This window comes from Podarcis melisellensis, assembly GCF_964234715.1.
Source record: "Podarcis melisellensis genome assembly, chromosome: Z".
NCBI classification, from domain to species: Eukaryota; Metazoa; Chordata; class Lepidosauria; order Squamata; family Lacertidae; genus Podarcis; species Podarcis melisellensis.
Window position 1 is genome coordinate 14,908,868 of NC_138547.1, and position 13,757 is coordinate 14,922,624.

The 13,757-nt window shown below is 45.0% G+C and overlaps 1 protein-coding gene across 1 annotated transcript in view; it reads right to left on the reverse strand.

Moving 5' to 3' along the window:
• Positions 1–13,757, reverse strand: part of CFAP77 (cilia and flagella associated protein 77) — an 89,790-nt gene that overhangs the window by 9,977 nt on the left and 66,056 nt on the right. Inside the window, exons 4-5 of the mRNA XM_081897203.1 lie at positions 8,677–8,782; positions 7,247–7,348 (exon numbers count right to left, since the gene is read on the reverse strand). Coding sequence (XP_081753329.1) covers positions 7,247–7,348; positions 8,677–8,782 — 208 coding nt within the window. The remainder of the gene's footprint in view (positions 1–7,246; positions 7,349–8,676; positions 8,783–13,757) is intronic.

The following is a 13,757-nucleotide window of genomic DNA, read 5'->3' on the forward strand; positions in this document are numbered from 1 at the left end:
CTTGGATCACCATGGTGGTGCAGAGTGCCTTCCATCAGCTTCTGCTGTGCCCCTAAATGGACAAGGATTGCCTAACTTCTGTCATCTTTGGTCTGGTCACTTGTAGGTTAAATTACTCCAATGTGTTATATGACTCTGAATACAGTCTGGAAACTTTAGCTGGTGCAGAATTCACCATCCAGGTTTGAGCATATTACAGCAATCCCGGCCTGACTGCACTGGCTGCCAATTAGTTTCTGGGTCCAATTCGAAGTGCTGGTTTTGACCTATGAAGCCTTAAACAGCTGAGAATCACAATACCTCAAGGACCGCATCTCCACATATAAACCAGTCTAGTTGTTGGCATCTGTCGGTCTCAGAGGACAATGGTGGAATAGACCTTTGGGAGTGAAGTCAAACTGTTGGAAGGTTGCAGTGTCTGCTGTGGCTGTAGAGACTGATACAGGTGATACATGTTTTGTTGCAGCTGGGGCAGATGAAGGCGCTTGGTTGTGCTACTGCAGATGCACCATGATGTTTCTTCTCTCTGCAATCTTCCCAGCAGTCATTCCTCCTCTGGCTATGGCTATGGATGTATGAACCTGTCTGCCTGCCTCCAGGCATTGCGGTCATCTGCAAGGGATTCCCAAATTGAAGGTGTGATGTTGCCAGCCTTCATGTCATGTTTACAGACATCTTTGTAACATAGAGTTGGTCTGCTAACAGGCCTGGTGCCTGAAGCCAGCTCCCAGTAGAGCACGTCCTTGGGGATCCCACCATCTTCCATTCTGTAGACATGACTAATCCAACACAGATGTTGCTGAGACAGGAATGTGAACATGCTGAGAATGTGGGCTTGGGAGAACACATCTTCATTTAAAACTCTGTCCTGCCATGTGATGCCCAAAATCTTCCCGACACAGCAAATATAGAAGGTGCTGAGGTGTCACTCCTGGCAGGTGTAAGTTGTCCAAAACTCACTACCTGACTGCAGCATGTTCAACATGTAAGCCTGGTATGCCTTCACTGGATGTTAGCATCACATTTCCCCATGTCCTTTTGGAGAGGCGAGTTACTGCTGTAGCTGCGTTGCCAATGAACCAAGACCCCCCAATCATCACCTGAGGCTCTTCTTTGTGCATCTCCTCTGTGATAGCTGCAGAGGATGGCAGAATGTGAATGAGCTTTCTCTGCTGTTGCTTCCCACTTGTGGAGTGCCCTCTCAAGGGAGGTGCGCCCAGTGCTTTCATTATGTATCTTTAGGCAGCTTTGACTGATTAAACATTCTATGGTCTAAATGTGTTTGTAGAAGGGGGTTATTGAGTTGTTACCATTAATTTTTAAGATTTCTATAGTGCTCTTCATTTGAAGATCACAGGATGGTTTACTATATAAAAACACAAAAATGCATACTGTCATCTGTCATGGATGCTTTAGTTGAGATCCACGCATACAGGGGGTTGGCCTGGATGACCCCTGGGGTGCCTTCCAACTCTACAATTCTATGATACCATAATAAAAACCAAAAACAATACCCCATAGCTTGTTCAATTGGCCAAAGGACTTTATATGTAAGCGCTTATGCATTGTGTGTTCTTGTTTTGTATTTTTATGTTGTGAACTGGCCTGTGATATTTGGATGAAGGACAGTATACAAATTAAAAGAACAAACAAACAAACAAACAAACAAACAATAAAGCATTATCATACAACTTTAAGCAATCATGGCTTCCTCCAAAGAATTATGGGAGCTGTAGTTTATTTAGGGTGCTGAGAGTTCTTAGGAGGCCTTGTTTCCACTCACGGAGCTACAATGGCCAGAGATCACCAGAAAAAGGGATGGATTCTTAAACCACTCTGGGAACTGTACCTTCTGAGGGGAATAGGGCCTTCTAGCAACTCTCGACACCCTTAACAGACTACAGCTCCCAGGATCCTTTGGAGAGAAGCCATGACTGGTAAAATAGTGCTTTAAATGTATGTTACAGAAATATGTTACACAGAGCTGCTTTGCTTTCTTTCTTGGAGGTTGTTAGCCGGAGTGGACAGGATGCTAATTTTCTCCTATTCCCAAAGAGTTATGTGATGCTAAGCAATTGCTGCTGTGTCTGCACTGGCAGATATACTACAGTTCAGCAACTTTTGCTAATCCAGTGCACCTTCCCCCCGCCTGTTCCTGTTAGGTCAGTGAACTGGCGGGGAGACAAGCAAGCCCCGTAGGGTCCCAGGAGGCACAAATTAGGGCTATTTTCCCGCAAAGAGACGTCCAAATAAGAACCAAATCGGAACGGCGGCATGAAAATCCTGTAAATCAAACGGTTGGCTTAATAGCATGTGCCATTATTCTGGGGCACTGGGGCCTGAACTCTGCATCCGAATGCGAAAAAATATTCAATTTGTCTAGCCTTTAGTGACTGAATGACTGTGTAATGTCACAGAGGCTTGGCCCGGAGGGCAGGAAAGGTGGACAGAGAGCAATTAAGTGGGCAGTGGGGTGGGGGGCAGGAGAAGGGTTTCCGTTGCAGAGAAATCCTTCTGAGTGGTCCAGGAGGATGAATGAATGGTTTGTTTGTTTGTTTATTGCATTTATATCCCACATTTTCCTCTAAGGAGTTCAAGGTGACATACATGTTTCATCTCCCCCACGATTTAATCCCCACAACAACCCTGTGAGGTAGGTTGTAAGCTGAGTGAGGCAGTAACTTGCTCAACATCACACCCAGTGAGCTACATAGCCAAATGCAGTGTGTGTGTGTGTATGTGTGTGTGTTGAACCCCAGTCTCCCAGATCCTTGTCTTCATTTAATCCCCACAACAACCCAGTGCGGTAAGTTAGGCTGGGAGTGAGTCACTGGCCCAACGTCACACAGTGAGCTTCATCGCCGAGTGGAAATTTGAACCCTGGTCTCCCAAGTCCTAGTCCGGCACACTAAACACTACACCAGGCATGGGTGAAGGCAACTAGAGTGATGCTGCCCCCCAGACAAAGGGAAGTATTTATTCACACAGTGCATAGCTTAGGAATGCAGAAGCTTTTACAGCCCAAGGGCTGCATGCCCCTCGGAGCAACCTTCCATGGGCAGGAGGGGCATGTGTTAGTGGTGGGTGGGGCCAGAGGCAAATGTGGGCGGAGCAATGGATGCAAATGTCATCTCTGTGCAGTGGGCTAGGTTCTATACACACTAAACCCTACTCTCTATCCAGGGAAGCAAGAAGCATTTTCAAAATTCAAGTACACAAAAAGGAAGGTGGTCTGGAGCATGTGGCCATGTGGTCTGGAGAGAAACCTGAGGGTCCCACAGAAAGGCTTTGAAGGCCTAAGGCTTTCCCAGACAAAACTATGGATTAGATAACAAGACCAATCACCAACTTGCATGGGAGCCAACCCCTAGGGGCCGAGGGGGCTTCAGCTCCCCAATAAAATATTTGAGGAGGCTGGCCCCTCCCAAAATGGATGGGCATTGCGATTTGAATGGTGTGCATGCACCGTGTCATATGATTGATTATGCGGGGTGGGGCTTACCTGGGCCCTCCAATATTTTATTCAAGTTGGCACCCTTGCCAACTTGGATGGCTTTAGAAGATGGAGCCATAGAGGTTATGGCTATCAATGGTTATTAGGGACTGCCAGACTCATTATATCCTGTACAGAGCATGGAGATCTTTGTGGGAGTCACTGATAGCAGTCCCTGATGGCTTGAACGTGCAACTCATATCCTCCAGGAGCCATGCATTCAGTATGGTGGGCCCAGTCTCATGGAACTCCCTCCCAGTTGAGGTCAGACAGGCCCCCTCCCTAGTGAAATTCCAGCAGCTACTGAGACTTTTTTAGTATTATTTCAGCAGGCATCTTAATTTTAACTGATTATTTCAATTGATTTTTTTTTTAATTAATTCTCACTATGTTGAATTTTTCATACTCTGCTCAGAGATGATTGTAGTTAACTGGTATATATAAATGGTCTAAATAAAAACAAAATAAAATCAGAGCAGTGCGTCTCTGAATACCAGGAATAGGGATGGGAGGACCTGTAGTTGCAGTTACTCATTCTTTCCCCCCCATCTTAAATTCAGTTTTCCACCTATCCACATTAAGTTTGTGGATTTTTTATTTTTTATTTATTTCATTTTATTTTTGGTCCAGATGAACGTAATTGGGCAAAATCAAAGATGATCTATGAGCTAAAAGACTTGTAAATAATTTAGCATCTGCATTTATCAAAGAAATAGGCCTATGTGAGTCAACGCATTCAAGGTCTTTCTATGGTTTAGGGAATATTATTATAGTTGAAGTCTTCCATGTTTTGGGGATCTGGCCTTTACTCAGTCTCTCTAGAAAAAGTTTGAAGAGGAGAAAAATTGTATCTTTTCATTAAGACGTTTTATTTTGAAAGGCCCATAATTTTAAAAATAAAAAGTCCTTATGAAAGTTCACCAGTATTTTAGCACATTTTTTTTTTTTTGAATCTACACATTTTTGTATGCTAATATACAAATGATTGCAAGGCAATTTTCCATTATGCACATCTTTATGTTATTTTCACAGATATATGCATTCTCACACATGCTTAACTGGCACCATATGCATTGCCATACATCTCACTTGGCGGGAGAAGTGCATTGCAAAATTCAAATAGTGCAAATTTCAGGGAATGACATCATTTCCGTTCATATCTCCCTTAGGTAAACAGCAAATCAGGTAGATTTATTGCAAAATGTAAACTGAATAAAATCCCCCTCCACATCCATTCTGGGGAAGAACAGCAGGAGAGGGCTATTCTGACCTCTTTGTGACTTTCTCAGTGACCTCTCATTGGCCTCTATGAGAAACAGGCTAGTGAACAAGATGCCATTTTTATCTGATCCAGCAGGGCTATTTCTATGATCCGATACAGTTTTACCCTGGATCCCGAATGCCTTGGTAATCAGACGCTGGAGTGTTTTGGTTTGTGAACATTCTTTGGAACCCAAATGTTTGATGGGGCTTCCGTGGCTTCTGATTGGCTGCAGGAGCTTCCTGCAGCCAATTAGAAGCTGCGCTTTGGTTTCCGAATGTTTTGGAAGTCAATGGGACTTCTGGAACGGATTCCATTCGACTTCCAAGGTACGGCTGTACTAGCTTTCTGCATGTGGGGAGTATTAAAAGCAGGTGAATGTTCAAAGATGTAGGCAAGCAGTGTGTGTGTGGGGGGGGTCTTCTTCAGTTCTGGGAGCCACATGCCTGTGGTAGCCTGGATAAGAGGCAAAAGGAGGCACAGCAACAAAGGTAAATTTTACCTAGTTTCTACACACATGCACCACTCTCTATCTTCCATCCATGCATGCAGGAGGCATGGTCAGACCAGTGGCAGATCTTGAGGTCTCAAATTTCAGTGGTGCCCTCTGCAACACCAAAAATTGATGCCCCTCTCCCTCTTGCACTTCATTGTAAATCACAGCTGCGGTGTCCCAACAGCACCTCCGAGGCTCTGCGCCCAGTGTGACTTAACCAGTCACAGTCCCCTAAATCTACCTCTAATCAGAAAGGCAAAATAATTCTTGAGGAGGGTGCAAATGAGGGCTGGTGAGGCGTGTGGCCTGTGAAGAGGCCCAAGGGCCATGTAGAAAGGCTTCAGGGACAGCATTTGGTCCCCAGGCCTGATATTCCCCATCCCTGATGTAAACACTGCCACCACCAGGCTGAACTGGCCACAATTCAAGTGAAGACTTTAAACCGCTTGGTTTTGTTGAACGTATCATACTGACTCAAACCACCACAAGCGTAAGAACAGGTGGGCAGTGGGATCAGTCTTCCAAGAAAATCTGGGCCTCCTCTCCTCTCTTGGAGGATTTGGCAAAGGGCCCGGAGGGAGTGAAGTTAGCAAGCAAAGGCTCCCAACCCCGGCTTGTGAGTGAGCGATTGCAATCTGTTTGAACAGCCCCTGGGTCGTGATCTTCCACTGACACACGCTGCTGTGGCAGACCCCACACTGACAAGTAGCTGGATAAATTATTACTGACATATGCAAATGGATATGCAGATGAAGGCAGGGGCATAAGTGGAGTACAACGAGGCCGAGGCAAAGAAGGCGGGGGGGGGGGGGAGAGAAAGTTAAAAAACCCAGCCACACTCTTCTGATCAAAGCACTGTGCTTGTGATGGCATGGAGTGGCCGTTACAGGAATCCGCAAGCCCTTTTTTCTGTCCTGAGAGTAGCATTAAATGGGAAGCTGGGATGTGTGTGTATGGAATTGCAAATATATGACACCCCCACTCCTGGGACAGCCACTTGATCATCAGCAAAAGTGAGAACAACGAGGGCAGAGGTTTCCATTAAAAATGTGCATGTGCTAATTTACAAGGCGTAGAGGTAAATGTAGAAGTAAACGGCTATCATTTCAACAGACACATTTGCCCAGAGTAGGAAAGAGGATGTGCAGGGAAACTGTGTGCCTGCTCAGGCAGCTATTGAGATGCTGCTGATAGTTGATGCGCGATTTCGAGGCTCTTCCTGCTTTTGGTTCTTTATCTCTCAACTAGTTTTAGACACGGCATCTCTTCACACAAAATGGGGAGGGGAACCTCCAGCCCAAAGGGTGACCGTGGCCCGTCAGGGGTCCATTTTGGCCCATGAGGATATTTTGCTCAAACCATGCCAACCTGTCCATCAGGCAGCATCACTGGGAAATGGGCAGAAAGGCGAGGATCAGTTCTATATTGCCTGCACCTACCAGTTCCCTGCAAGCGACTGGTGCATGCATCTAAAGTGGGAGGATTTAGCCCTAACTTCTCAGCTGATAAGCAAGAGGTTAAGTCCCCCTCAGGCCCCTGCAGAGAGCAGGGCAGAAGTGTCCACTCATCAGCTGACAAGATGAAAGTTCAATCCTGCTGGGTGCTATTTTGTCAGCCCTACCAGAAGATGTTGGTTATTGAGCCTGGGACCTTCTTCATGCAAGGTGAATGCTCAGATAACTGAGCAATAGCACTTCCTAATCAGGAACAGAGGAATGTGGCTTATGCTGAGTCAGACCCTTGGTCCCTCTAGCCCAGTGCTGCCTACACTGTCTGGCAGTGCCTCATCAAGGTTTCAGACAGGGAGTCTTTCTCAGCCACACCTGGAGATGTTGAGGACCCTCTACATGTGAGGCAGATGTTCTGCCCCTGAACTATGGCCTTTCCAGAGGTCTGAGTAATGTCAAGGTGCGAGCCAACTCTTCAGGACCTCTGTAATCAATGCTATGTTCACAAGTGAGTCAAGGCGACAAGTCTGTTTGTATCTCCAACGTACCTTCTGAAAGTGGGGCATTTTCCAAAGAGGATCTGCCTGCATTGGAGGCAGGAATCTCCTGAACAGCGTCGTGCGTGTGTCATATGTCTTTCCTCTGCGTTTCTAAAAACAAGTATGGCACACAGATTAATGTGCTGTCAACCAGAATGTTGCTGCAGCAGAGATTCTCTTGGTACTGCATCAAGTGACAAGGGCCTAAGAGAACATTAGAAGAATCTGGCTGCTGGATCAGGCCAAAGGCCAATTCTAGCCTAGCATCTTATTTTCACAATGGCCAACCAGATGCCCCAATGGGAAACCTGCAAGCAGGATGTGAGCATAACAGCTCTCTCCATTTGTGATTCCTAGCAACTGGGATTCAGAGGCAGCGGAGAGGCAGAAGATAATAAGAGTCCTGTTGAAGTAGGCCACTAAAAGGACCACTTAGTCCAGCATCCAATCACAAGCAGCATCTAAGGGCATCAGCAACTCTCCCCCTTTGTGATTTCCAGCAACTGGTCTACAGAGGCATATTGTCTCAGACAGTGAAGGTAGAACACTGTCATCATGGCCAGAAATGACTGATAGCGTTAGAGTCAATGAATTTGTCTGAAATATCAATTTTAGCAGAGACATATTCACCCGAAGCTTGCAAACAGACAGCTGGAAGAGAACTCAAAGGTCAGTCCAACACCTCCAACAGGGAATCCACTGCTAGAGTTTCTGATAGTTGGCCATCCAGCCTCCTTCAGATGAGGGAGAGTCTATCACCTTCTAATGTTCCTCCTAATGTACGCATGTATTTATTTCAATATTTATATCCCAACTTTTTCTCCGAGGTGGCATACTTAGCTATCCTCCCTCTCATTACAACAACCCTATGAGGTAGGTTAGGCTGTGAGTGATCCCTCTGCTGATCCTAACACCCAAGGAAGTCTGTAGGAAAGGAAGTGGTCTTTCAGATATTTGGGGCCTAAGTTGTTTTCTACTTTAAACACCAACACAAGCTCCTTAAGTTGGGCCTGGAAATAAACAAGCAACATACCTCCAATCTTTCATCATGGAGCCTGGCAAAACCCACATATCTTCAACCAGCTGCTGGAAACCACAGGAGGAGAATGTGCTCCTGCTTAAGGATTTCCCATTGAGGCATCTGGTTGGCACTGTCACAACAGGATGCTAGACTAGATGGGCCATTGGCCTGATCCAATAGGCTCTTCTTATGGAGATCTATTATGATAACAAAACCTCCATACTCAGAAACAGTCTATCTCGGAATACCAGATGATGAGGAACAACAACTGGAGAGTTGCTGTTGCATTCAGGTCCTGCTTGTAGGCTTCCACAGGCATCTGGTTGGCCACGGTGAGAATAGCACATTGGACTAGATGAGCCATTGGCCTGATCCAGCAGGCTCTTCTTAGGTTCTTATGCTCCAAAGGTCTGCTCACCTTCTGCTTTTTTTCTGCCTTCTCGGCTTTGATGATGGCTCTCTGCTCGTCCATCCACATCTCTTTGTATTTGTGCTGCAATAGATCAAAGAATGGCGTGGAGGGCCTGGGGAAAAATAGGAAGGGAAAGATCTCATGGAAGAAGGAATCTATAAATGAATCTCTAATAATCAAACGCCATATAACTGGATCAGATCAAGATCCACATGTGCCCTCTGGACATTGCTGGACTCCCAACATCCTATCAGCCTAGGGGTGGGTGGATGTATAAATTTCTGCTGTCTAAGTTCCTCTTTTTTTGCAATCTTTGAAGCCACTTCTCCATAGCTCCACCTCAATTGATTGATTTCTTAAATTCTTGGGAAAATCCACCAGCCTTTTAGTATGAATTTCGCCTAACAGACACAACTTTTTATACGACTTTTTGACTAACATCTCCACCTGTTTTGCAATTTCCTCTAACATAATACATTCTTTTCTACATCATATTTGCATATATATATATATATATATATATATATATATATATATATATATATATTCACGTTTCCCGATAATGTATGCATTTTGATAAACATTGTTTGGATGGAGAACTTCCAACCCCAAATTTGGAAAAATGTAAATTTTGAATAACAGCTTTGTTTTCATTTGAGAAGTCTGAATTAAGTAAACAAAACTGAATTTCCCTACATTCAACTCCAGCTGGGCCAGTGGTCAATGGTGGTGGGAGTTGTAGTTCACAGCACTGGGAGGCCAGTAGATTGTGTGGTTGGACTACAATTGCCATCACCCCTAACCATTGGCCATGCTGACTGGGGCTGATGGAAGCTGTAGTCCAACAACATACAGAAGTCACTAGGAGTGGGTCCCTACCTAAAGTCAATGTTGGGCAGCTATAAAATGCCTTCTTCATCATAGCCAATGCTTTAAAAATAAATAAATGGTGGAGGTTGCAGTCATTTCCCTGTCATGTATGCAAGTGGTCACTCTTCCTAAATCCCTCTCCCCTAATTTATTTTGTTCCTACCGTGAATTTTATTACTAATTATTGCACACTGCAGGCTTCAGAGGAGCCTTTGCTAATGATGTTATTGTTGGATATTTTCTCTCTGTGTGTGAGAATCATTTGTTCCAGAAACAGAGAAGAACACAGAAGAAGTTTCAAGAAGCAGCAGAAGGCTGAGATTGTTTTGTTTAAGCAAGGACATTTTCTATGGGAACTCTTCTTTGGACACACACAGTATGACACTGTAACTTGTGAGTCTCTTGCTTGCGCCTTGCGGTGAGAGAAGCAAAGAGAGAGTCTTGGACTCTTGTTGGACTCAAGCATGCCTTGACCATGGAAGTGGTGAATGTCTGTATATATTTGCTACCAATATGCTTTTATGCCTGTCAAGTAAACCTCTACACTTAACTGAATCTTTATGGCGTCCATGAGTGTTTATTGCCTACTGTGTGTACCTCGAACGCCAAAGACGCTTCCAAGGAAGGAGCTGCATTGAGATGTAACTCTGCTAAGTATGGATACTGGCACACATGATCAGCGAAAGTGATGCTGGACCCAGTTCTTCTAAATCATCCATCAGAGGTTGATGGATTGATACAGTACAACCGTTATCATACCCTCCAACATTCTGCAAGGCAAAATTGGGATGTGTGCAGGAGCCAGCTGACTTGCATGAGAGCATCCCCACCCCATATACATGTTTGCAGTTGTAGCCACAAAGTTTTCCACGGCATCTTCTGCTTTTAACAGAAGCATGAGACAAAAACAACAGAGAGCTTTTCAGTTTTGTCAACTTCATTAAATACAAAAGCACTCGGTGACTCTCTTACAAAAAAAGAAAAGAAAAGAAAACAACAACACCAAAGCAAATAAGAAACCTAAAATTTATTTTCCACCTCGTGGAAAATTTCTTCCCTGAAAGTACCACCATTTAATTGAGCAGCAAACACGTGCATTTTTAAATGGAAGGGGCAAAAAGCGGAAGTGACACATTTTTTGCACTATGCAGTCAGAAGACAGTTCTGGGAACTAGAATAGAAAAGGGAGGAAATGCAACATATGCACACACACATACCTGCACAACCAGGTTTTCCCCATGAGCCTACTTCTCCTGTGCATGGGGATGTTGCGCTCTCTTTCTTTTAACAAACCTGTTAACAATTACTGCTTCCCCCATCTTGCCCTCTCACTCCTCCTAACTGCCACCTCCTTTAAATCCTTGGACCACTTTTCTGCTCCCTGCCACCCAATGCTCCCACCACACAGCCGCCTCCACCTTCTGGCTCACCTAAGCCACTACTTTCCAAATTCTTTCGGGTGGGGAACGCTCAGGGCTTCAGAACTATAGACCTAAACCAGAGAGTCTTACACAGACAACCATAGAGAGGAGAGAGAAAGAGAGTGTGTGTCTCCTTTGAGCACCATAGATACCGTATATACCTAGCAAAAAAATCCAAAAACCTCTCACTTCCCATTCTGAGGAGAATCTCCCTCTTATTTCTAGGTTGATGTGAAATTATTTCAAAGCACGTCATTGAAAAGCGGCCTTTTGGTTTAGGCAAAATCTCAAAAAAGGAAGTTCTTACTTATTTTTTAAGAAAAGAACACACACACAAAAATCAGCACTTCTGATATGGGCTGCCATACACCCAGATTTCCTAGGACATTTTTGCCGCCTTTTGAAAATTCTGCCATTTTCAAGGGACGAATCCTGATGTCTGGCAGCCCTACATTTGGTTCTGAAACCCTGAGCATTCCCCACCCAAAAGACTTTGGGAAGTGGCAGCTTAGATGAGCCAGTATGGCTTCTGTAATTCTGGGATGTCCCATTTAAAGTGGGACAGTTGGGGGGCGGGGGCGGTATGTGTTATGTGCATGATCTAATGCTATACACCCAGTGTGGCCATTCATATATAAAGAGACCATCATTTTTGGATGTGTGAAGCTGGGCTGAAGGGGATGGTATGTCATAGATCACAGGGACTATGTCTTATGGGCATCACCACATCCCTGATTTGGGGCCAGCTGTACCATTTGATAGGCTGACACGGCCCATCTCAGAGGGCAGCGTAATGCTGATTATAATTTAAGCATGATGGGAGATGCTATTTGGATTTTCTGCTTCAGGTATAGCAGGGATGGGGTCAGGAGAAGAGACAATTGGGTACATGGAGCAGTAGGCCAGCTGATGCCTGCCCCAAACCGCTGTTGTACTCATGTCCTGATTGTGGGTTTCCCATTAAGGTATTTGATTTGCCACTGTGAGAACAGGGGCCCCCTTCAGCCTGATTCAGCAGCCAGGATCTTCTTATGTTCTTAACGCTTACCATTCAGTTATATGAGAGAATGTAAATGATGCATCTCGGCACCCTACTGGAGAGAGGAGTTATACCTGCCCTTATTATCACCCACTCCTGCCACAGTGTCAGGGACCAGCACTAAGAATGTAAGAAGAGATTTGTTGGATCATGCCAATGGCCCATCTAGTCCAAGATCCTGTTCTCATAGTGGCCAACCAGGTGCCTTTGGCAAGTCAGCAAGCAGGATATGAGCACTAGAGCATTCCCCACTCCTGTGGTATCCAGAAACTGGTATTCATAAGCATTACTACCTCCAGCTCTGGAGACAGAGCATGGGCATTATGCTCAGTCAGGTTTCTCTTCCTGCTACAGAACTCGGTGGGAGGCACTGAGAACCAAGCCAGCCTATTTGCATATCTCTCCTCTTTACCTGCATATCTCATTCCCTGATGCAATGCAGGAAAGTTGCAGAATACCATACTTTTCCGTCTATACGACGCCCCTGTGTATAAGACTATTCCTATTTTTGGAAACACAAACTTAAGAAAATGCGAGGAGATGGCACAGAGTTGTTGGCTCTGGTTGTTGAGCTTTTTTGAGGATTGCCCAGAGTTGTTGAGCTTTTTTTTTGGGGGGGGGGGAGTTGCCGAAAATCGCTCACCCGCACACGTCGCAAACGCAAAATCCACCTCCCGTCTGTCCCATCTCAAGCATAAGCTGCCACCCAGCCAACTACCACAGCGTCAGCCAATCAACACCACCCATTAATGCAGCAACCAATAACACGCACAATAGCTGCTGACAGCTGCAGCAGCAACCAATCAAATGGCAACCCTGTGCACTATCCATGTATAAGACAACCCCCACTTTTAAATATGATTTTTATACACAAAAAGTACGGTGTGTATGTGTGTGTGCGCACACACACACACAGACACATAAACATTTAGGAGATTATTGGCAGAACTCCTTCTAATGTTGCCTCTCCTTAAATATCTGCAAGAGAGAACAAAAACATTACTTTCAAAGGAACATCTCTCCCTCCCCAAACTGCCACACTTTTCTAGATTTTTTATGTACTCTGATGCTAAATTGATTTCCAAGACCCAGGAAATATTTCATTTGAAAGAGAAGCAAGCTCCTGTTCAGCTTGATTGTAAGATGGGTGCTAGGCTGCTTCTCTTATAAAGCACACCTGCCTTCGAACATGATCCTTCGCTGTGAAAAAGTTCTAACTCTTTTTTTTTTGTCCATGGGGCTTTGCAGGATTAGGTGAGCAGCCGATTTTCCTCTTTTGACCATCTTTCACTGTCACACACCTGACATCATATATGACCCCTGGACCACTTTCACACTATGCATTTAAAGCTGAGATACCACTTTAAACTGTGATACCACTTTAAACAACCATGGCTTCTCCCAAAGTTTCCTGGGAAGTGTAGTTCATTAAGGGTGATGAAGGTTGTTAGGAGACCACTATTCCCCTCACAGAACTACAATTCCCAGAATTCCCTGGGAAGGAGGAATGATGGTTAAGCCACTCCGGAATGGGAAGAGGGAGTTCCCCCTCTCAGCCCCATCCACAAACCACAGCTCCCAGAATTCTTTGGGGGAAGCCACTACTATTTCAAATGGTATCATAGTGTCATAGTGCTTTAAATGTGTGGTGTGAAGGTGGCAGGTGGGCATGACTTGGCCAAAACTGCCTTATGTGCCAAATGGGGAGGCTGGGAGTGCCTAATTAAGGCTCTGCGGGCTGGATCTTTTTTTCCCCT